The sequence below is a fragment of the Ambystoma mexicanum genome, chromosome 2p (genome assembly GCF_040938575.1).
Source record: "Ambystoma mexicanum isolate Mex_15411 chromosome 2p, UKY_AmexF1_1, whole genome shotgun sequence".
NCBI classification, from domain to species: domain Eukaryota; kingdom Metazoa; phylum Chordata; class Amphibia; order Caudata; family Ambystomatidae; genus Ambystoma; species Ambystoma mexicanum.
Genome location: NC_090923.1, coordinates 1,437,310,213 through 1,437,335,607, shown reverse-complemented (window position 1 = coordinate 1,437,335,607; position 25,395 = coordinate 1,437,310,213). Strand labels below are relative to the sequence as shown.

At 45.6% G+C, this 25,395-nt stretch overlaps 1 protein-coding gene across 1 annotated transcript in view; it reads right to left on the bottom strand.

The window, feature by feature from the left end:
* CDK5 (cyclin dependent kinase 5) overlaps positions 1-25,395 on the bottom strand; it is a 312,730-nt gene that overhangs the window by 36,754 nt on the left and 250,581 nt on the right. Inside the window, exons 9-10 of the mRNA XM_069645972.1 lie at positions 23,744-23,813; positions 21,389-21,449 (exon numbers count right to left, since the gene is read on the bottom strand). Of these exons, the coding sequence (XP_069502073.1) occupies positions 21,389-21,449; positions 23,744-23,813 (131 nt within the window). The remainder of the gene's footprint in view (positions 1-21,388; positions 21,450-23,743; positions 23,814-25,395) is intronic.

Below are 25,395 nucleotides of genomic sequence, written 5' to 3'. Positions count from 1 at the left end.
GGAGACGTGAATCCCCCCTTTCCCGAGATGCGCTGCCACCACCACCATGAGCTTGGTGAAAACCCTCGGGGCGGAGGTCAATCTGAACGGCAGGACCCGAAACTGAAAGTGCGAGTCGCCAACTGCGAACCTCAGGTACTTCTTATGCTTGGGATGGATCGGCACATGGAAGTAAGCGTCCTTGAGGTCGAGAGACACCAACCAGTCTTGAAGTTGAAGGGCCTGGAGGACTTGAGAGAGAGAGTAACCATCTTGAACTTGTCGTTCCTGAGGAGTTTGTTCAAACCGCGCGAGTCCATGATGGGTCTCAATCCCCCATCTTTCTTCGAAATCAAAAAATAAGGGGAATACCATCCCTTGTTCCTCTCCGCTACAGGCACCAGTTCTATGGTGCCTTTCTCCAGCAGGGCTTGAAATTCCTGCGCAAGGAGCGGATCCGGACTCTTCAAAGAGAGGTTCCCAGGTGGATTGTCGTGAGGCCTCTGCCGAAATGGAAGAGAGTAGCCATGGGTTATGATCTCCAGAACCCACACATCTGAAGTAATGGCTCGCCACTCTACAAGATGCTGCGCCAGCCTTCCCCCAACCGGCGAACCATGGGACCTGGCCTCATGACTGAGTGGTAGCGGCTGCAGCGTTGCCTGAGGGCAAAGGGGCAACTGCCCGAGCGGCCTTGGCACCTCGAGTACCCTTGTTTCCACCTCTGGCACTCTTACAGTGGCCTCTGACTGCTAGCTCCTCTCGCTTTACTGAAGGACGAGTAATAGCGAAAGGAACCTCCCCTCCATTGCTGTCCCCTATGACGAAAAGGCGGAGGTTGTCGAACTGCAGCGCCCAACGACTTCGCTGCAGCTTTGGAGGTCTGCAACCTCTCAAGACTCTCGTCAGCCTTGTTGCCAAAAAGATGTTCATCGTCAAAGGGCATGTTGAGGAGCCAGGACTGCTCATCAGGAGCGAACCCAGACTTCCGCAACCACGCAAACCTGCGTATTACGGTGCTCGCCGCCATGGACCGGCTGACACAATCTGCCACGTCCAAACCCGACTGAACGGCCTCACACATGGCATCCTTGCCATCCTGAACCATAGCAAGGAAACCATCCTGTTCGTCCCCTTCGGGAATATGATCAGCCGCTAATGCAACACAGAGTGTGTGTGAAACGAGACAAGGCACATATGGAGTTGGCTGCCTGAAGCGCCATACCCCCTGAAGAAAACACTTTCTTCGCCCAGCCGTCAAAGCGTTTGTCATCCCCATCCGGAGGGATGGTAGGATACGACCCCCGCTTTGCCTGGGCCGTAGCCACCTGCACCACCAAACTCTCCGGAGTGGGGTGCCTGGACAAGTAGCAGGGGTTGCTACCGACTGGACGGTATTTTCGCGACAAAGACTTGCCCATTGCCGGGAAACTCTCCGGAACAGTCCAAGCCGCTGCCACCCTTTTCTGCAGAGCCATATGAAACGGTAGTACCGGGTCAGTGGGGGGACCAAAATCAAGGATGTCCGTGAGATCATCCTGAACGAACTCCCCTAGGGGAGCCGACCATCCCAAGTACTCGGTGACCCGAGACATAAGGCGCCGGTATGAAGAATCGGCATGAGTGTCAGGCTCCGGCCTACAAAACTCCACCTCCCGAAAGGTGTCCAGTCCACTGACATCATGCAGTGACTGCCTCAGGTCATCAAACTGGCTATGGCCTGAGAAAAGCTCATCAGGTACCGTAACCGGAACCAAGCCTTCATCAGAGCCTTCATCACCTTCTGAAATGTAGTCCAGGCAGTGAGAGGAAGACACCTGGGAAACAAAGCAATGCCTGACCTTAGCCAGAGCCTTTCTAGGGGCTAACCCCGTGCCACGGGGCCCCTCCGACACCAACGCCTTGAAAGGCGTCGAGGGCACCGAACGAGTAGGCACCGGCGTCAAAAGAGTCGGCGCCGGCGTCGAAAGAGTCGGCGCCGGAGTCGAAAGAAACGGCGTCAATGTCGAGCGAATCGGCGTTGACTGATTGCCACCAGCATCAACGGCGTCGACACAGGCCTCGAAGCCGGAGCTCCGAGCGTGTCTCTCGACGACCTAGGCGCCGATGGTGTCGACGACCCCCCTCGGAGGCGGAGCCTCGTGAGAAATCGATGAGCTCGGCACCACAGGCGTCGACGTCTTCTTCGAAGACGGCACAGGATCACGCGGTCTCGAGCGCGTCGAGGACTGGGACCTGGAACGGACATGGCGAGAACAGCTACCCTCGTCCGAGCGGGACCTTTCCCGCGAGCCGTGCTGACCACCCGAGCCCGAATGCGACCACTCGGAGGCGCGGACGGACCGGTGCCGTGCGATTCGAGAATCGCCAACATTTTCTTCCCGAAGGAAACCCATTCCTCCGGCGTCGCTTGCATGGTGGGACTCGCCGACAGGTGGAGTCCTCGGAAGAGGATGGGGAAGGCGACCGATGCCGGCGCTTCCGGGAATGCCTCGAAGAGGCAGAGGAGTGGCAAGAGCGACTCCTGGAAGGAGACCCACTGGACTTCCGACGATGACGCGGAGAGTCGCCTCTCGAGTCATCCGTCAAAAGCCCCGCAGACCTCGACTTCCCGGGCTTAGACACTCGACCTACCGACAGCTTCTTCTTGCGTTCCCGCAAGGCCTTGGCCGTGAGCGACTGGCAGTCGACACAGTCGTCCGTATCGTCGGCCTCCCCGAGGCACCAGAGGCAGGCGTTGTGCGAGTCCGTGACCGACATCTTGGACCCACAGTCCCCGCATTTCTTGAAGCCCGGACGCGGGGTTGAAGACGAAGTAGACATCGCCACGAACAGGTCTTCACAAAAACCGAACAGGTTCAAAGAACCGAGAAGAATACAGAAAACTCTAAAGAGTCGAGGTGTACCGAGATTCATGAAGCAAACACGTTTGCGGAAAAAACAGAACTGAGGCTATGGGCGTCGTGCGGCCTACTTATCACATCGGGTGACGTCGGCCGTCGGAGGAGGTCCTCGGGGACGGCGCATCGACGTCATCGACGCAGGACGCCGAAGATTTTCCGAAGCAGCACAGCTGTGGACATTACCTGTCATAGACATGGAATACGTCGGGGGACCCAATCCCCTCGAAAGGTACATTGTGTGTCGAAGGTGCCCGGGGCAGCCAACATTGATAGGCGAGGAGGAGCGATTGCTGCTGTGGTACTGTACTTGGTTTCCACAACAAAGCAGCGCCAGTAAAGTAAGCACAGCCAGTGAGTCAGAGACTGATAGCAGACCAGTCTTTGTTAGAAACAAGGCTGCAAGTGGCAACACTGTATAAAGAGAATAGTGTGTTAAGTGTTGGCGATGAGCGACGCAAGTGTAATTGGAACTGAAGAAGTAATTGAACTTTGTGATCGAACTTTGGGAGGTAACCCAAGATACTGTATACAGACTGGTCCGGCACCACATGAGTGCTCACTCGAAGGTCTTCGTTAGGTATCCAACTGAGCGTGTAAAATTGTGAACTGTAACATCAAAGTGGTCCTGCAACGGGTCAAGCCAAACCCTGTGCACAAAGTTTTCGATAGCTAATACGAACTGTAATTGGTCCGAGCCCAGCTGACGGAGGCTAATTGTGAAAAGGGATCTGAGCCCGAATGAGGGGGGATCCCGAGTGAACCGCAAGTCACCCGAGAAAAGGCATACGAACTGTAATTGGTCTGAACCCGGCTGAGGGAGACTAATTGTGGAAAAGGGATCTGAGCCCAACTGAGGGAGATCCGGGGTGAAGAGTGAATCGCCCTACTTGATTACTTAGGAACTTTTTGTTTCTTTGATTCATCAGGCCCTCTGAAGCAAGAGACTTTTGACAACTTTTGAGACTTGGGCATAGAAGGCCCCGATGCTTGTAATGGAACTGTGTCCTTATGCCAAAAAAGCCCAAGAGTGTGCTATGCTCGAGTGAACCGCCTTGTCCCATGCTGAAAACGTGGGGAAAGAAGTTCAATGGCCTAAACATCCTGACTTACCATTTTGTGAACACTTATTTCTTTTTCATGAACATTACCCCCCACACTATTTGTAAATTAGCGGTAAGGATTGGCAATAGTGTTTTTTTTAGTATAGGCCCTTTTATTTTGATGAGACTCCACTAGGACTGCGTTATTATTTGATGGTCGTAGCTTGCTCCCATCTTAGATTTAGGTTTAGATAGGTGTTTATCACACCCTTTATAAAGTTCAATAAACACCCTTGAACTGAGGTCACTTGTGTCTGTCTTACTTTGACACCATGCCTTCCTTACAACCCCCAGGGTCTGGGTCCAAAGGCGATGGCCGTGCCCTGGCTGCCTGAACAAAGAATCCCTTTGGACTATATGTGAAACCCCCCCTCAGAAGCCCAGCAAAGGAGTTTCGACCCTTGGCATGGAGGGAAGATCCATTCTCTATGTCAGCTGGAGTCCTGCGAAGAAAAGGTCTCAGAAGTGCCCCTGGATCAACCAGTGGCTAGCCAGCTCAGAGTTTGGGCTACTGTGCTGCAAATGCTGCAATTCCACATTGAAACCCAGAACTTTGGGGATCGACAGCTTGTGCTACTGGACTCCTTCCGGTCATTTTCGTGGTTCCAGCATTAAGGGGACCCAAGATAGAAGGCGAAGTCCGACCGTGACAGTTGTGTCCGTCGCTGTGCATTGGTGGCCGTCATTCAATACAGCTTTCACGCATCCAGTCCTGTGATGAGGGGCCCTGCATCAAGTTCTTCTGCATTCTCCATCCTGAAGACCTTGCACCAGCATTTGTCGCACCCCGGAGAAGTGCTTGAACCTGCAACCCCTGGGCATCACGGACCGGAGCGCACGGTGGTAAAAGGGTAATTGGAACCTTTTCTGTAGGACTGCCAAGTCCTAAGAAGAATAAGAGTACAGGGGGTGAGTTGTAACAGTACTTACCCGAATCCCTAGCTCCCCTTCAAAAGTTAGGTAAAGTTTAGAACGTTTTCTAACAGTTTGGCTCCGCCATTGCTTGTTCTGTTCGCGCAAGCATTCTGAAAGTGGGAGACACTTATTCACTAGAACAGCTTGTCCTCTACAACTTAGGCCCCAGAAGCCCACCACTAAATGTGCCCTGTCTCACAAAACTGTATGGAACTTTGGGGAACTTTTGGGCACAAGGCCCCATACATCATAGAGATGCACTTTCTTTTAAAGTTATAAAGTTAGTGTATCTCTGTGGACCTGTAGTGTTGGATACTAATACTTACCTTCCTTTGCAGGGGTTTGTTGTGTATTTTGCCCTACTCCAGTGATTGTACATATGTACCATTTAGTTCATCTTGTGTGACAACATTACATTCTAGTAGTCATCTTTGATAGCGTTATATGGCCATAAATAAGTACTTTTATAACAGTGTGTCTAAGTGTGTTCCTTGACTTTTCACTGTGTGTGCTCATTGAGCTCCCCTTACTAGGCTCATCCCTCCTGAGACTTAGTCTTAACCATTTGCCTAGCTACCTTGAACTGGTTTGGCTACAGCTCCCAGAGTTGCCACTGACACTAAACTAAATTGGCTTTCTGTACATCTGTCCACCAGGCCAGAGTATAGAAAATCAGTTCAAACACTATGCTTATTTACAAACCCTGTGTGGTAGGGTCTGCCCTCTTGCTTCTTTTCAGGGAACTCAACTTTATGCTTAGGAAGAAAAGCTAATAGGTTAATGGCTGTGTTGAATGAGTTTGACAAAACTACTTTGATTCAAATGAAAAGCCAGAAATCCCTATATTGAAAAACGTATATTTAAACAACAAAAAAAAAAAGAAGAGGAACCGAGCAAACTGGGAAAGAAAAGCAATTGGAGGGTAGGAGTGAGGCAAGGCGGGGACTACATGGATTTGATGAGAACATTTGTTTTTCTTGAGCGTCCTCCCGGCTCACACACATTTTTTCAATAAAGAAAACTTTGACATGTCTTAAATGGGGAGGCATTCGTATACAAGACTGATCCGGGTTTGGTTGAGTGTGGGCGCACAGTATTTGGCTGGGGAAAGGCTATCGCAGTGTTGGTCTAGTCCAGACGTTCCAGAATGGGGAGTGTTAAAATAATGACATTGAATGTCTGTGGGATGGGGAATCCAGCAAAGAACTGATAGGTGCTGACATTAAGCAGTGGAATGCGCAGATCGCATTTCTCTAAGAGAGACACTTGCTAGCTACCGAACTGAACAAGATAAGGGCTACCAATGGAGGGGAGGTATATGGCACAGCCTACTCTTCTTTTGCTCGAGGGGTTCTGACATGGGTGGCGAAAGGGGTACTCTCAGAATTACAAAGTTGGCAAAGGATGAGGAAGGTAGTAGGCCAATTTTGGTTTGCACATGGATGGAAAAGAAAAGTGTGTTAACAACTCTTATGTCCCTAGCAACGATAACACGCATTTCCATCGAGTGTTGGAAATGGGGGTGGTTTTGGACACAAGGCTCTCATTTGGTGCAGGGATTTTAATTGCTTGTAGGATCCAGACCTGGATAGGTCAAACATCACAGCTATATACAAATCGCAAGTGTCTAGATCCCTAAACAAGGCTGTTTCAGATCTGGGTCTGGTTGAATTGTGGAGAGAAAAGAAGGGGGCCTCTATGGGGTACTTCTACTATTCACAGGTACACAACACACATTGCAGGATTGATTATATCTTTGTTGGGTAGGACCGGTTTCATAATTTCAGGACATAGAATATTTGTGGAGGGGGGAGGATGAGTCCTCTGGGATCACTCACCGTTGACGGCTAGGTTGGTTCACTTGGGGTAAAGAAGTCATTTAGAGACCGACCTGGAGACAGAGAGTGGAATCCCTACTAGACATGGCTTAGAAGACCACGATCTGAGACGCTATAGTAGATTGCTTTGATATTAATACAGTGTCTGTTGAGGACATTAGTGTTCTGTGGGAAGCAGGTATACGATTGTGCTTTTAAAATGGGAGCCCCACCACGGTCAATGAGAGTAGCCATCATTCTGTTATTATTGAAGCTGGACAAGGAGCCCAAGTATTGTGACTCCTGTCCCCCCCATCTCCGTATTGAACATGGATGCAAAGATTCTGGGCAAAATTATCGAGACTAGGTTGCTGGGGGTTAGCATCTTTTTTGGTTCTCCTGGATCAATGTGGGTGGCAGGTAGAAACACCCCATGAACATTCGTAGGCTGCACTATGTGTTGTAGGTGGCACAACTGGCAAAGGAGGAGTTGACCCCGGTCCCCTTGAATGCGACCAAGGCATTCGATTATTTGGAATGGGGGTGGCTATTTGCGCCCCGGAGAAGCTCGGTTTGGAGGGCAGTATGTTGCAGTGGATTAAACTACTCTATAAAGAGCACAGAGCTAGGGTGAAAACGGGCAACGTGATCTGACCCAGCTGGGCACAAGGGGGGGTACACGACAGGGGTGCCCTTTGACCCCGGTTTTAATTTGCAATGGTGCTGGAACCCCTTGCTGTCATTTTCTGGAGTGAATTCATGGAGCCGGGTATACAGGTGGAGGGGCGCACTCGTATCATACCCCTCCACGCTGCTGATGTACTGCTATATGTGCAAGATCCATTGATACATATGCCATATATGTTGGAAGTCCTTCAGAGTTTTGGCAAACTGTCGGGATATCGATTGACAGCAAATAAATCTGTTCTGTTACTCCTAGCAAAACTTAAAGTGAAATCAAGGGAAACAGCTAACGTATATGAGGATTTGCTGTGAAACAGTCTTGTTTCGGAATTTGTAGATACAGATACATCACACCATGACCGCAACGTTTCAATACAAACGGAGGAGGGCACTTCCAAGCAAAGACAATTCAATAGACGTCTGGATGAAGTTGCCTCTGTCCCCGATGGGAAGGCTGGTGATATGCAAAATGGTAATGCTTCTGAGGCACGTACACAAGTTTGTGAATATACCCTACATGATTAACCCACCTTTTTTCAGGTTGTTGAATAGACATATAGCAAAGTTCTTGTGGGCGAAGGGATGTTGCAGAGTAGCGTGGTCTATGTTACATAGGACATATTCGGAGGGTTGGCTTACTCTCCCAGATTCAGATTTATTTTCTGGCAGCACAATTACATTTTGCGGCTAAATGTACCCAGATGCGGAACTCGTCTGATGGTATGCTATTGGCTGAAATCCCTCCCTATAGAAGCGGGCTGGAATTACCTTGGGGACAAATGGGAGGGAGGGGGTGTTCTTGTCAAGGTGATTCAGAAGGTGTGGAGGCGTGCGTGTGTTAAGCTTCACTTGTCAGATGTGTATAGCCCGGATATTCCCTCGAGAGCAATCGGGAACCTGGTAGACGTGATAAAGGATGTGGGGGATGCGAAGTGTGCCAAATCTGGATTTGTGCGGATTGTTCATTTATTCGAGAGGAGGTGCGGGGGGGCATTCCATCCTTTGCACACTTGAGGTTGCGGTAAAGAATGGCGCAGGGGCAGTTTTTGAATTACGCCAGACTAGTCAGGGAACTGGCTGTTTATTGGACGTCAATTCCAGACACACCGCCAGCCACCCCACTATTGTATTCTCTATTAAATATGGGTGACGTGAGACATGGGATTTCTATGGTATACCATTGTTTTCAGGATAGCATGATGGTATCGCAACTTTCAGTGAAAGAAAAACGGGAAAGCGATCTTGGCGAACCGCTGACTGAAGTGAAATGGCTAAAAATATGCTCACAGATTAAGATGGTTTCACGTAATGCAAGGTTCAAACTGATTAGATATAACTTTATACACAGGGTCTATGTGATTCCCCAAAAGACTGCACTCATCTGCATGGAATATCGCACACAGATACCCTAGATGTGACCGAGATGAAGCCGACTTCTGGGTATTGCGCTAGAAAAGCCTGGTCATGGAGAGCTTTGGCAAGATGCGATGGGTAGGGTGAATGTGCTGGTGGGAGGTAATTTTTAATTTCCCCCTTAAAGTACGCCTGCTAGGGTTATTCCCGCGAGTCAAAAAAAAAAAAAAAAGAAAAAGCACATGTGAAAGTCTGCAGGGTTTTTGGTGCCAATGGATTGCATGAGAATAGAATCTGGTGGAAATGCAAGAGGGACCGTTAATAGAGCAATGGCTCAAGGATGTGAAAACATGGGTGGCAGCTGAGAGCTGCGTGCTACAAAACCAATCACACAGAGAGGATATGGAAAATGTACTCATTTCTTGAGGAGCACTCAAATGCACTGACATCCTCCCCAGATGACAAACCCCAATATATTTACCTCTGTAAAGCCCACGCAAGTCAAGGGCGCCTTCACTAGACACTGTTTGGCTGCTGACCAGTGTGTTTCACAGAACTTTGTTTTTTACCGTGGAACAGCCGTGAGAACCTGTCTGCTCCTACTGCGGCTGTCCCCTTAAGAGCCGTTGCTCGAGCGTGGCTCCGCCCACATCAGGAAGTGTTGTTACTTAAGTCGGGAGCCGTGACCCTTGCGGCGTAAAGCCAGCGCAAGTCAAGGGCACCTTCACTAGATACTGTTTGGCTGTTTGCTGTGCCGCTGTTCCGCGGATCTCTGGACCTCCGATGTTCAACTCCCCATGGTCGTGGAAAAACAGGTATGTTCTATAACAACATTGATTGACTTTGTCCTGCATAGTTTCCAAACACCTTGAAAGTAAAATCACTCAACAGTTGATAGCCTCGTATACGAGCATTCTTTTGTAAGCCTATTGACATCGATCTGCAGCAACGTGCAAGACTCTCCCTTCCACTGTCATCTCGGCACGGTAATACCTATATTTTCTGCCTACAATCAGTGCACTATCCTAGTTAGGAAACAAGTGGACATTCTCGTATTATATAGACACACTTGCCTCTGAGGACTGCGGGCATTAGCTTTTGACTCAAAGGCCTAGATCAGCTGGCAACTTACCATCTCCAGCTCTGAGGACTGCAGGCATCAGCCTTTGACTCAGAGGCACAGACGCTTTTGGTTGCTTAAGCATCACATACGGAATTCCATCCAGCTCCATCCAGCTGCATCTCAGAGCAGACAGATCCTGCACAGAAGCTCGCAAAACTTTAAATCTAGTAAGACCTGGAATTTTCTTACATTTCCGCAACATTAGTGCAGTGCTACAGAGACGCCTGTGCATCAGCAACTGGAAATGATGGAAGAAGAACCGGTCCAGATTACTGACAATGACACTAAAAACGGCCCACACACCAGGCAACGAACAAAGGCGTTACCTGTCATAAACCCGCAAAAAAAAAAAACATGCGAGAAGACTCCAACTGCCAACCAAAAAGAGGACAAAAACACTAAAATATCAACAGAAGACGACTCACAAATATACTGACTTTCTACCACACCAAAGCACAAACCTCCAGCTATCCCCGGAAACTTTTCTCCTCAATGTGATCCAGTCACGGAACAAGGCAACCTATTGCAATTACCCACGACTAGTTCAAAGAGTGAGGAATCCACACATAGGCCCTCACCTGTTTTGACCCAGCATCAAATAGATGAGGCATCATTTAAAATGAGCAACAAAGATTCTAGCTGTGCAAAGAAACTCCAGAATGTAGCTAACTAACTAAATATATCAAAACCCCATCATCCACATGCCCAGCCTCACAACGATCTACTCAAAATGAGACACTAAGTCACCCTCAAAACTTCACCCCTCTCCATAAAAATGAAACCACGGTAACGCAAAATAAAGGTGACACACATCTACACAAAAAGATGACAATCTTTTAGCAGATTGATCCGCATACTCCATCTTCTCCAACGAGCTCAGGATCACCAAATCAAGCTGATGCTGTGATAGCAGAAACCAGTCACTCCTCTTTTCCAAATTGGAATTTAGAAGCAAACACACAATTTACTCCTTCGATTTCACAGCGAGATAAAGCTGCTCTGGCAAAAAGATGATGGCAATCGCTTTATGAAAGCAAACTTCTATAACAAGACGTAATAAACTCGCCTATTGCCCAACGAAACCCAAAGATTGCCCGGCTGTCTTTAGACATGATCGAGATAGAAGCACTTCTGGCAAATCAGGAAAAACGCACAGAAGTATTTGGTCATTCATACCACGACAACTTGTCTCCCATGCAACAATCATGTCACTTGGATAGCCTTGATAAACTTCGTCCATTAAACTCTAAGGCGCCTGGAGTAAATTTACTGAGACAAATTTCACCACAGACCCAATCAAATTTCATCGCTGAAAAAAGAGATACAAAGCCACAGATGCCTACGAATACCAATCTTCCGTCTTTATCAGATCACATGCCTGCTATTCCAACCACTATGCAAGATCTACAAAACATGCTAATAGCAGTAACAACTCAAACAATGATACCATTTTTAAAATTCAAGAGGCATGTGCTGATGCTACCAAAGATCAAGCAACACTCTTTGCCCTCATTCATGCAAAGCAGATTCTGATAGAATCCTTTGTACTTAGAATTCAGGACTGGTTGGACTATGAGGCAGAAACAAGCAAAATGTGGCAATCCCCGGCTCTCAGACATTGCCAGAAATGATCGCGCAGATAATACGCAGCTTACTACAGCTCTCATTACTATGGTGACCTCTATGAATCATTCCAAAAACCTTCCACCGAGTGGGACCCACCAAGGCCTTTTGCAAACACTTAGAGACAGGAAGTAAAGAGAAAAACGCTGAGAATCTTAGCAATGCTCCTCAACCGATTGCAAATCCAAACTCTATTGCTTGCATGCCAGCCTCCAACTTCCAGAATCAAAACAATGAAAATAAAACCACTTCATCAACAAGCACCTATCCCATTTTGTTGCCTGGCGCACCAAATCCAACAGGTCATAATCAAATGAAAAAAGAAAAAAATGCAAACTGGCTCAAGGGCACTTTCTCTGAAACTTGACGATGCCCAAACCATTAATTCAGAAGTCATTAAAGGAAAACCAAATAAGGCCATCCACCTCCACTTCTCAAACTGCAACTGTACCTGAAGCTAGAACCTCAACACCTCAAGGTGACAATAAGACAGCTGAACAAACCGATGACGCGCAAATGGATGTCTTATTAAATCTATCAGAACATCTAGTTGATGAACTTGACATTTCAGAAGAAACACAAATAAAGCCAAGTGATACTTCACTTTTGATTGTGGACGAGTACGAGCAATCTGACCCTCAACAGGATTCACAAATGAGCCTCTCGTGCGAAGACATATCAAACACCACGCTAGATGTAGATCGAATAGATCCGACCATTGATGGTGCCATCGTCCCTCAGTATCAGTTGCCACTGCGGGCAAACACTCCTCAAACTGCTGAAATAACAAAACCAATTTTTGTTAACCCACGCAAAATGAAATCATCACAAGCACTATTTTTGAAAAAAACAGAAGACAACACCCACAAGCTGATTCTGAATAGAACAAATGTCTTGCGCCTCTTTGGAGCTATAATGCAATTACAAAATATCACTACACAATACATTTTGACAGTGGATTTTGCGGATGAAACCAATCTGGACCAAATTCATTTACTCCTGACATCTACAAGCCTAAAGCAGCGAATTATGAAGGAAAAAAAACAATCTAACCCTGCTGGGGTTCGAAATACAAAGTATTGATCCTCAAAAAGAAGACCAAATGGAAAAAATTCTTATAAGAAAAGGCCATTCATTAAAAAAAGCTCAATTAGCAGACAACTACTCCAGGAGAAGTAGAGCAGAAAACCTACATAAAAATGGTTGGCAGACAGAAAATACCTATCACGAACATCCAAATATCCTCCCAAAATTCTCTGACAACAATGCCCACCACATACGAAGTATAATGGAATGGTCGCAATTAACTTCAGAGAGGGCAGATTCCACCCAATAACCATCATTGCAAATCTCTCGATCCGAAATATCAATGTGCTCTTGGAACACGCGAGGACATGCCCACCTTTTTTGCGATCAAACAAATGACCTATCTAAATATGATATCATCTGTATACAGGAATCATGGATTACAATGCAGCCAATCTGCGATGGATACACAACCATGATAGTTCCAGCGATAAAGAGTAAAAAAGGGCAGCCATCTGCAGGCCTAATGGCCCTCATTAAAGCGACCAGTAATCTCACAATCATAGATTTAAGGAAAATAAATGACCAGATTCAAATTACGACGCTTAATACATCGAAGGCAATGCCAAATTCCAGTTATGAAATTCTTGGTATTCTAAATACCTACTGGAACCCATTGGCTATTGCTGATGATACATATATTGACAAACTTTTCACTTGTATTGATGAAAACATTCTAAAATACCCAAACATACAAATAATAGTATGTGGAGATTTGAATCTACACCTATACGATAGCGCAGGGTCAAGAGCTAGAGCCAAAAAACATGCCTACACGAGCTCATCGATGGCTAAAAGAAACATCCACCAGGGGCCTTATCAGAGTACACTTCCTAGACACTGAAACCAATAATCCTTTGCACACGTGGACTCGAGGGTCCTCTGGTTCCATCATCGATTACATCTATACATCGAATCAGATCACATTGAAGCTTTTACAGGTCAAAAATGTGAAATCTGCAAACAGTGACCACACTTTAATGACAATCACGTGGCAAATGTTTAATCCTCTAAAAACAAAACTAAATCTTCCTGAATTAACTTTAAACTCAGGTCTGAACAGACTGAAGATTTCTCATCATTCACTAAGAATTTTGGCCGATCAAATCAATTCTAGATCTATGTCAGATGACAAACGGTTAAATTACCCAGAACTATTGTTTCCTTTTAAACTTATCAAAACATCGACTACTCATAAGAACCATCTCCATACACATGCTTACTCGACCATAGTAGCAAATAAAAAAAAATAACTGAGACGAGAAATCAAAAAGGCACAACGGACGCCGTCCATAAATTATGAAAACATAACATTACTGAAACAACAGCTCAAAAATTGGATAAGATCCGACGGAGCGCTTCAAAGACAAAATGATGCAGAAAAAATGTTGCTTGCTCTTAACAACCGTAATACAAGAGATTTATGGAAACTACTGAACCCTCAAACAACCGCCGTTGATAATATGTCAACAGATGTTGACGAACAAAGATGGAAAATACACTTCCAGAACCTTTATAAAAGTTCCTCCGACATAGACATCCAGGATCCAAGCCAAAACAACATCATTGGACCTTCACTTGGCAGACGGAAGATATAGAGAAAGCCATCTCCAACTTAAACCCCTCACGTGCTCCAGGACCGGATGGTCTTTCAAATGAACTTATCAAAGCCAACAAAACTATCTGGCTAGACATTTCCTCCCGTATCTTTAAAACAATTGACAAAACCATGTGTATTCCACCTTCATGGCAAACTGCAATCCTCTTACCAATCTTTAAAAAAGGCGACACAAAAGATCCATGTAATTATAGACCTATCACCCTTCTAGACCTGTTAGGAAAAATGTTTACCAACATTTTGCTGGATAGACTAAACAACTGGGCTAAACCAAATAATATATTTGCAACAAGACAAACAGGTTTTCTCAAATATGTTGGAACCAACATCAATCTATTCTTACTGAATTTACTGAAACAGAAGGCAATCTATAACAAAAGGCAAATATATGCAGCCTTCATTGATCTCAAACTCGCATTTGATTAAGTAAATAGAACACAACTCTGGTCCAAATTACAGAAATGGGGTTGCCCAAATGATATCCTGGAACCAATAAAGCTACTCTATGGAAAAACATCTATTAGAGTTAGACTTTCGCAAGAAGGCACAGTAACTGAGTCAATCCCCACTTACAATGGACTTAAACAAGGCTGCCCACTTGCGGCAACACTTTTCAATTTATTCACATCAGATTACGAAACTGAGACCAATTCGCCACAGTCAAATCCGCCAAAAATAAACGCAACAACCATTGCAACTATGATGTATGCAGAAGATATTGTTTTGTTCTCACAAACCCCTAGAGGTCTTCAAATAGCATTGCTAAATCTAGAAGCGTACATGAAGAGTAATCAACTTGAAATAAATATACAAAAATCAAAAGTGTTGCTGTTTGCTCCATCCCACAAATCAAAACGGAAAATGAAATCATTATTCCTGAACAACCAACCCCTTGAGCAAGTGACAACTGTTAAATATCTGGGGATCCGGGTAAATCAATCACCCACAGAAATGTAATGGTCTAACCTTTTAATGGCCAAAACGTTATCGTTAGCCCGCCAAGGCCGCTTTCTACACCGTAAACATGGAAAATTTACAGTACAGCCTATTATAACATTATACGGGCAAAAAGTAACTGCAATTCTCCTTTACGGCAGCGAATCGATGATGGACATAGACGGAACAATAATGCTCCGTCTTGAGGGTGTGTTCTGGAGGAAAGTTCTTTCATTACCTCAATCTTTCCCGATGGTTCGCATTCAATATGAATTGGCACTTCAATCACTCAATTCACTTTTCACATGGCGCAAGCTAGATTTGTATAGGAAAATCATTTCAGACTTACAGATCCCTGCGCTTCACATATTCCAGCAGAAAAAACATACAACACAAGGAACTACACTGCTGCTTTGGAAAAAACATATGGAAACTATTAGAGTAGCAGCAAATATATCAACAGAATTGCTAAACCCAGCGCCCGGAGAAAGCAAAAAATAATTTGCTCAAAATGATTGGATATCCACTATCAATGGCAAAACACAATATAAACTCAATCAAGAATGCAAACTGGACATTCACCCTATAAACTGTCTTCCGGTATATCTACAATGTTTTCCATCTGCATCTGCCAGAGATACCTTCCTACGTTTCTGAATGAATCTGATTCCAACACAAGAGCTATTACTAACCAGGCAACTTGTACCAAAAGATAATTCTTTTTGTCGTTTTTGCAAACAACCAAATGAACTGGAAACATTACAACATATTGTTATTGCATGCCAGGCACTGGATGATACAAAATCAAGCATCAGAGATATGTATCCATCATCAACAATCGAACTTTCAACTGAAGATCGATGGGCCAAATTCCTCTACGGTGGTACAAAGAAAGAAATCTTCACAATTGTCAGTTTTTTTAAATACGATATTTGAACTTAACTGAAACATTGGAAACGTAACAATAACAGCTGTGTGGTTTTTTTTTGTTGAGTTTGTTGTTTTTTGCTAGTCTAATATCTAAGAACAAAAGATGAAAGGTTTCATATGTGAACTATATCATTTTAAATAAAGAAAAATATATTTACCTCCTGGGATGCAATCACTCCCTTATCTTTCCCGCTTTCCTTATTGTTGCATTAACCCGCGCAGGACAACCTGATGGAAAGGGATTTACGTTGAAACAATGCATTTTTTACTGCGAGGTCAAAAACCTTGAATGGAAAACTAGTTTATTTCTATTCAAAATGCAGAGTGGTGGGGGAGGACCCCTGCCGCCACCCCCATCCTCACATTTTAATATATACCCCAACCCAACCCCCACACCCTCCATCTATTTTGTCATTTCTAATCATTTTCCATGCAAGGTTTTTCACATCGCAGTAATGCTTTGCGTTATAATAGACCAATACATGGAAAATACAGGGGTTGGGGGTATACACTTTGGACGAGGATCGTCACAGCCTTTTGGGGGGGTGGGGTCAGGGTTGCCTTAAGTTCTTTTCTTTGCCCTTTTCTTTAGGTGATGATTCTTAGGGAGAATTCTCATTTCTGTGCTAATTCCCATCAACCTTAGACACCCCCAGCTCTTTTGCAGGACATTTTCATTTTAACCCTGGAGTGAATAGGACCTTTTTTTCACACCCTCTCATGTGTTTTGACCTGATTTGGATGTTGTTTTTCCTTTGTTTTTGGAGTCTGACTAACTCCATAGGCATCTACTTGTGTATGCTTACACACAGCACCTTCAGAGCAGTGTCGGAGAGAAATCCTTTAGATTTCTCATAAGGTTTAAATACCTTTTTGTGTGTGAACTACTGTTCCCAAGAATAGTAAAGTGAAATTGACTTTAGTTACCTTTTCTCTTTGTGGGTCCACCACACACCATCCTATGTGGCGTGCTGGGGGGTTACCTAGTAGCCCCTTATCGTACATTCTCATGTAAAAAAATGTATGTTACCCTCATTACTTTAAATGGCCGGTGGCAGTGGTTTAATTTTCCTATCATTGTGTTTTCTACCACAGGCTGAACCCTCAGCTGCAGTAAAGCACCCATGGGTCACCAATGGTATCAGGTAATATTATCCCCACCAATAATATTGCCATATATATGGTCGGCGCGAACGGCTATAGGCAATATTAGTGGGGATAATTTTTGGGATAAATGGGAGCGGGAGTTGCAGGGGTGTCCCCCGCTCCCTTTAAAATAATATGGAGGTTGCGGGGGTGTCCCCTGCAGGTTCAATGGGCTAATGTCGCCACTAAAATACGGTGCCATTCTTGTATGGCGATATTTTTGCGGGCATATTAACACATGGAACCTGACCATTTTGTCAAAATGGCCCGGTCTTCTTTTTTCGCCATTTTCTGTTTGTGAGGACTTTCTTGGGTTTTACTCTGCGCGCCAAGCCAGGTTTGAGCCCTTTGTTCGTTTTGCCTTTGGCAGACTTTAGTCCTGAAACCCGCCTCCGGCTCCAGTGTGTCAGGCATGGCAGTAAGTGAGGGTGGTTCCTGAAACTCCCCTGTCCTTTGTCTCTAGGAGTGCCTGAATGCAACCAGTCCTGATTGGCTGGCTGGCTGGCCTTTCAGGACAACCACCCTGCTGTGTGATTGACCGCCTAGGATATGCATGAATGGGAGAAACCTGCTTAAAAAGCAAGGGTTTTGGGACTAGAGTCTGAGTCGACCACTGGGAAGAACACCCAATGAAGAAACCGCGAATAAAGCTTGCTGCATCCTCCTGTACCTTTGAATTGCCCGGTGAAGCCCTGCTGCTGTGCTGAAACTTTTCTGATCGACAAGAGAAGCTCCGGAAGGGACGACTTCTTCCCTTGGGTTAGTGGGACCAACTAACCACGAGACAACGTCCACTGGACCATCTTCCCCGACTGGCTGTACTTCTTTGCTGCTGCAGGAACCGAGTGCCAGGGGTCGAGAAATCCGTAGTCGAGTGCAATGTCTGCAATCCAGCCAGAAGCTCCAGGAGTCTCCTAAGGACCCTCCAGAAGCAGGTCGACCAGAGCTCGAGTCCCCTCACCAGAGTGCAGGACTCAAGGAGTGAAGGAAGCCCAACCGGTATCCAAGATCTGTTGTGGTGCTGTTTACCGCACGCTGAAACTGCAAAGTGCTGCTGATCCGAAAAGAGCCCGCAGATGCCGCTGACCATCGAATTGCTGTTGCAGGAGTCCTCCAGACCTCCTCACTCTTGTCCCCACGACTGAGGCTCAGGAACCCAGGATCTGCATTGCTGCAACAGGACAGAATCCAGCTGGACCACTCTTCTTCAAACCAAAGGTACTGTTCAGACTTGGGGTACTTACCTCAGTGTCTTTAGCTTTGCTCTTCTCAGTTGAGAGTTGCAGTGGCTACTTTTGTTAGAGTTGATTTCAGCTCTGCTTTCCACAAGTGTAACAGCTTGTGACCCTCTAAGTGATTTCTACAAAACTCTCAAACTTGGTGCAAGACAACTACGAAGTGCCTCAGCTCCATAGACTGTGCTCCAATTGACATTGGCTGTCCTGGCTCCCTGCAGACTCTTCTAGTCCATTGACTTTGGTATTTTATGTCCCTCAGAGGTGATAACTTGTGTTTAGACTGTTATTGCTGGGAAAGGTTTGGTCTAGACTTCATTGGAAGATTTAAGTATAGTTGCATGCCCTGAGAACCTGTTTAACATTTTTCCTTTAACGTTTCCTTTCTGCAACCTCAGAATCTGCAAAGTGTACTAGTGATATATAAATGCCATTAAAGTCCTTGTGAATGAAGTCATCTCCGGGTGTAGGAAGTGTGTAAAAAGCATCTCTAAAGGGTATCCACTAAACTTCTGCTGATTCTGGAAAAGTATTTTAAAGTATATTCAATTGTTACATATCTTGCCCAACACTTATTTAAAAATTGATGTTAAATAAATAACTATTTTTAACTAAAACTGTGAGTATAAGTGTTACTTGCCTACTTGTATTTGCGAATTTCATTGCTACAGCGCTACAGCTCACATTTACCCCTCTTGAGATAGGCCTGGCTGCTCAGTCACACTACCAACTTGTGTAGTAGAGCCCTATACCAAAAGGTGGGTTACCCACTACCAAGTAGACAAGTGTTGTGTAGTCTCACACAGTGTTACTACATCAATTCCTGCCTAACAATGATGCAGAGGCTGAATAGGACCCAAGATCGGCCTCATGTTGGGGGGAGAAGAGGGAAGGAGGGTTGGGGTGGGGGTGTGGGGGAGAGTTTGGAGTGGATTGTCAACTGGTTGTGTATTGTGTTAACAATAAAAATATATATATATATATTTTTTTTAAAGTGTTTCCTCTGTCAAATAACTATCATACGACATGTGCAGGAGGGAGCTTTTTCCAAGGGTTTCGTTCACCAAAATTTCTTGAGGGCCTCTAGGTGGTGTTTTTTTAGTTGCCCGGGAGGGACTGGTTTGGATTAGACGGAATCAGCAGTGCTTGGGCACGCAAGAAGATTCACATTTATTTAAATGGTAAAAACTTTTACATAAACTAAACATTTTAATTGCAAGTGTTCATTTTACATTTCATTTAATATTCATAGTATGCGAATCAATGAAAGACCCAATGCTGGAGAACGCTATGTTCTGCAATGTCATTTGACTGTTCAGTTAACGCTCATTTCATCCCACTAATATCTCTAGCACTTGTAGAGCGCTTTCTGCCCTTTCACGTAGATGAAAGGCATACCAGAAGATGCAGGCAATGGCAAGGTACCGTTGTGGCCCATCCGCCACCCTATCCAAAGACATCAGACACGTTTCGTTGCATACGTGCATCCTGGGGGCAGGCAGGTTGAGTGGCCTGCCGTGCCTCGGAATCAAGAAACACCACAAGTAGATGATGAGAAAGGCAGAGTAACAAAAGTATGTCTAAGGACAGACACTACAATTTCCGGTCCTGAGCACACAGGTGCACACAGAACCTTTTATGTTCCGCCCCCATTTGCCATCTTAGAGGGCCAAAGTGCTGTGACAAAAAAAGGACCTCTCCCTCCAAATTAAAACATATATACACATGCCTTGTGGCAAATTTCAACCACTCTTATATGTACACAGACAGGCATTTATGAGATTACATATTTGCACAGTGTTTACATTAGACTGTTGCTAACCACAGTGCAAATCTCATTTTGACACACCAAATCTACATTTAACTCTAGAATTGAAGGACAGACACCTAGTGTATGGATCCAATCTTTTTCTACTGTTGCATTCACAGTGCATATAAAATGTCAAAACAAAATATTTACATGTTATAATATACCAGGCAGATGCATATGTCCCACAAGTGAGGAATAAGACAATACAGACTTGATCTTGGGTGTTCGGACTTCATTTTATCTGGTTTTCTCCCAGAGGGCCCAGAGATGTCTATGCGTCTCAAGCAATAAAATGTCACCCCTTGAAAATCTGGTTATAGATAGCAACGCAACCTTCTTTCATCACATCACACTTTGTCTCTAGTTTAATTGCTCGCAGGGTGATGGACTAGATGCACTGGCAAAGATTTCCTGAAACCATGCCCACGTGCAGTGCCCCCAATTCTAATGCCTGACTGGCATGAAGTGATGCCCTGCAGACAATGTGCCCAAAGCATGCCAGTCGCTTCTATAAAGTGCCCCTGGCGCGCGCGCGCGCGCGCGCGCGCGCGCGCGCACACACACACACACACACACACACACACACACACACACACACACACACACACACACACACACACACACACACACACACACACACACACACACACACACACACACACACACACACACACACACACACACCTTGTGAATAATTAAACACTTGAAATTCCATATCATTATTAACTCACCAATATTAATCTGTTTTTCTTTTTAGTTGACAAGTTCATTGTCCAGCATAAACAGTAGATTGAAAATCTCTTTACTGAAATCACTAAGCATTCGAACATCAGAAAACATTTCTTTTAAATAGCTATATGCTCACAGGAAGGCTGCATTTACCCCCGCCGCCAACCATCCCATGATGGCAAAGTACGGGCCAGCCTTAAATTCTGTTAACAGTTTGGGTTTCAAAATAATTTCATAGATCAATTCTAAATGTCTACTGGAATGCAAGGTTTGCATACACTAGGGGTTGTTCCTGTTGTGAGCTAAGGAAACAAAGAGGCCTCTGCTAAGGTGTGGAGAGGCCACCAGGGGGATTGTTACCAATGCTAGTCAAGAAAGCCCTTGCAGATCATCTCATTCACCTTGTAGTCTGGAAGCTTGGTCATCGAAGGCCACTGCTCTTCAGTTGGGGTCCCGAGCAACGTAATAGAGTTAAGTGAAATAAACACATTTAATTACTTTCAGCTGCCTTGTGTTAGGGAGATTTTTCGGAATTTCTATTTCTAGGGACCATATGCATTACTCTACATGTCCTTCAGGGAGTGCTTGCTTGGTTCTACATGATTTCCACCCCATAAATTACTAAGTGGTAAGTTACTTTGTGGAAGATTTAATTGTGGGGAGTTTTCCATTTGCTTTTAATAGGTACCCCACATTGCTTTTCCCATCCCCTACCCACCCTACCCTTTTCCACACACCCTATATGCCTATAAATACCTCAGTCCCCATGATGAACCCACCCAGAAATATGACTTTGAAATTGTGGGGGGGTTAAATCACGGTACATGGTTTACATAATGAGTTCCGGACTCTCCCAAGTGGTTGAATGGCAGAGGCAGTTAATTCAATCCCTCAGAAGGAGTGAATTTGTTTAAAGGAACAACAAATACTTAGCATTATCACACAGTACGGGCAGGTCCACACAATACATCTGTACATTGTGCTAAGTCAGAATCAGGAGATAGACATGCAGTAATGATTTTCAAAAAAACCCAATTGTTTCCCAACTCTGTGATACTAAACCCTACTCTATACAAAGGAAGACAAAAATGGGTGATCGACAGTGTGTCAAGATGGTCCCTACTGCTCAAAATAAAAAATAAAAAACACCAATACAAGGAATGGGGGCTGCTGGCTTCTAATCCCCATCCGTGTGCCTCTTTACCATAGGCCTTTGACTATGTTCACAGTCCATAACAGTTTGTGTAGGGCTGGAGTCCCAGGGGTTCTAGCTGGGTCTCTCTCGCTCTCCTTGAATCTTTTGTGTCTCACAGTTCTTCTCCCTTCAGGAAGACTTCCTTATTTCCCTTTCCAGCAGTCTGGGGTTCTTTCGGTCTCATCCTCTCCCACTCTGGGGCTCGAACTTGCTAATTTACCATTCTGGGCTCATCGGTTCTTTCGCCCATACAGGCTTCTTTCTGTTCATTTTCCCCTTCTTGCCGTTTCTCTCCACACTCTGGGGTTTACCCTTCATACTTCCCACTTTGGGGTGTCCTCAGTCTCTGTGTTCTGGGGACCTCCTAACCCCCAGTCCCAGTCTCACTCCAGTTCTCTGTGTTATGCTTCCTCTTTCTCCACTCTGGGTTATTTGCCCTCTATCTCCCGCTTTAAGGTTCTCCCAGTTTCTCTACACTCTGGGGCTTTTCTTCCTGCCCACTCTGGATTTCCTTCCTCTGGCCTTGTCACTCTCCTCCCTTTCCTCGGAAGCCACTGTATACCTGTATCTGATGAGCGGTGCTCCCTGGGAAGGCTATGTAGGAGGGGTATGACTGCCGCTCGTCTCGCTGCGGAGATGCTTATTCAACTGGACCTCCCACAGCAGTTGGTCTCTAGTCCTGTTTCCCACTGGCTTGGTGCAGGATCTTGTGGGTGTTCACTCATCAGGGTCTCTGCTTTGGCCTGCTGAGTACTCCGTATCCCTTAGGCTGCCACACCCCATGGATCCTGTTTCTCGCCTGCCAGGTCGCTTTGCACTCTCTCCTGGTGCAGACCTCGGGGCGCGACTCCACAAAGCCTGGAGGCCGGCCAGCCAGTTCTGGCCACCACATATAAACCTTTGCAGGCATTTTCTCAGACATACTGAGGAGCTGTAGATTCCAGAGGAATCCCAGTGATGCAGCCCCTGAAAATGCATCCAGTCAACACCAAATATTCCTTTGCGAGCTCCACGCCGGAAACTCCCATCAGGAAAACAGCAATACATGGTCACTGCTGGTCACAGTCCCCAATCACACACAAAAGCAACAAAGCATTTTTGCCTGGAAACTGGATTTGACCAGACTAGAAGCTCTCTTTTAGAAGCCTCCAAAAAGAAAATGCTTCATGCGAGTCAACACAGCCCCAACTCGTGCATGTGCAGCCACTAAGTAAACTGCCATCAAGCTGAACCAGTACAACTGTCTGGGCCAGGTTACCGACCCAGGGAGGTCTACGAGACACCTTTGCATTGCCCCTACTTTTTGGGTCCCCATACGGCCACATATGTCTCAGCTGCATCACCAGCGAGACCTAAATGGGAGTCACTTGAGGAAGAATTGTCAGAATACCATTAAAGACTAGCAGAAAGTAGAGGGTCTCCCAAAAGGTGAACAAAAGAGTACTTTCCTCATTACCTTTAATCCTAATTTGTGAAATAAGCGGTCATAGGGTACTTTGGATATGCAAGAGTAAAAACAAATTAAGAGCTAAAGAAATATGGTTATTTCCACAAAGGATATCGAAAGATCCTCTTGAGCTGGTCATCGACATCATTTCCAGGAAACAGGGGCCTCCCGGCATTGGCCAGCTCTACAGAAATGGAAAAAGCAGAGGGGAAAGGTAGGCAAATGAAGGGATTTAATAAAAAGAACTGGAAAAAGACATTAAATGAAGAGTAGCTGTGGTTAACCTACTGAGAAACAGATTATAGGACTTGGCCTAACATGCATTCAACAAAAAGTAAAAACGGTTCCATGTGATAATGCCTCCAGGGACAAAGTCACCAAAGTAAGACCATGACAATTCTATCAGTGACCATAATCCACCCTGGCAGCATATCCTTTCAAGTAGATTTTCCCTCATCTATGGTACTCCTTCCCAACACACAAAATATGGAACTCACTCAAACGATGGCAACCACACCACTAGCTGATATTTAGGAAAATCCTTTCTGCCCCACGACTCCCTACATTGATGCATTAGACTAGACTTGAGGCAACAAAACCCAACCCTCAAGGTATACATGGGATTTCATAAGAGGCCTCACGATGTACCCTCATTATGCACAAAAATCCATCTAAAGCTACAACACCCAACATTTATAATATGCGCAAGACTCTGAGGCATCCCACCTACATGATGGGCCTACGACTCAATGTGAACACACAAAACACAACCCTCACAATGTACGTTAGGGTTGCTTTTTCACAGTCCTCTCAGCAGAGGTGACGTATCGCAAATGAGATCGGCTGACTAGTCCCCGGGTATCTGTCATCCAGGTGGCCAGGACACTGCCATCACTATTGGATCCAGTTACTGGGGGTGGACCAGTGAGGGAGGATCACCTGGATGAGGGGTCCTCTGGGAGTGAAAGTGGGACACTGAAGGGTGAGACGCAGTATCCCCTTCCTTAGAACACCTTTCCCCCATTCTACCCCATAGGATATTCAGAAGTTTCCGACACAAACACTTTCTTACACCATGAAAGACAACAGACTAATATCAGGGCCATTTACCTGACATGTCCCAACACAAAGGTCAGGCAGAGTCAGACAATTGACAATAACTACACACACCCGACAGCCCTTTCCCTTCCCCACAGGGATAAAAGGTGGAGCACAAGATCACACTTTCAGCAAGGCAAAACGCATGAAAAGGCAGCTGTTCCAGGACGGCGGTTCGAGAGGAGGAGAAAGACGGCGATACCGGAAAGGACGACGAGGGTGGGAAGTGCCCTTGTCCTTTTCGACGCAGACCCGCAAAGCTTCTGTGAAAGGAATTAGAAGACCGGGAACTCCAGCTAGCGTGTGGTGTAAAAGATGTCAACGGTGCACGGGGTCTTCCCACACTGATAACCAAAGCGGAGAGAGGTGGTTGCTACCGTCTTTCCATCCTTGACTCCAAAGACAAGAAACGCCAAGGAGTTCAGCACAGCCGATGAGTCCGAGGGAGAACCGATAATAAACCGAGCTGTGTTGAGCGAAGGTTGCAAACGGCAACATGATATGAACTGAAAGAACTTATGAACAAAGAACTTGTGTGTTACTGAACTTTGAAGCCCAGGGAAGGACCAGCTGCAGAGTGGTCCGGCGCCACATGGGCGCTTATTCGAAAGACTCTGGTTGGTGCCCTTTTGTTAAAACTACAGATACCAGGATGCCCTAGGAAGAGC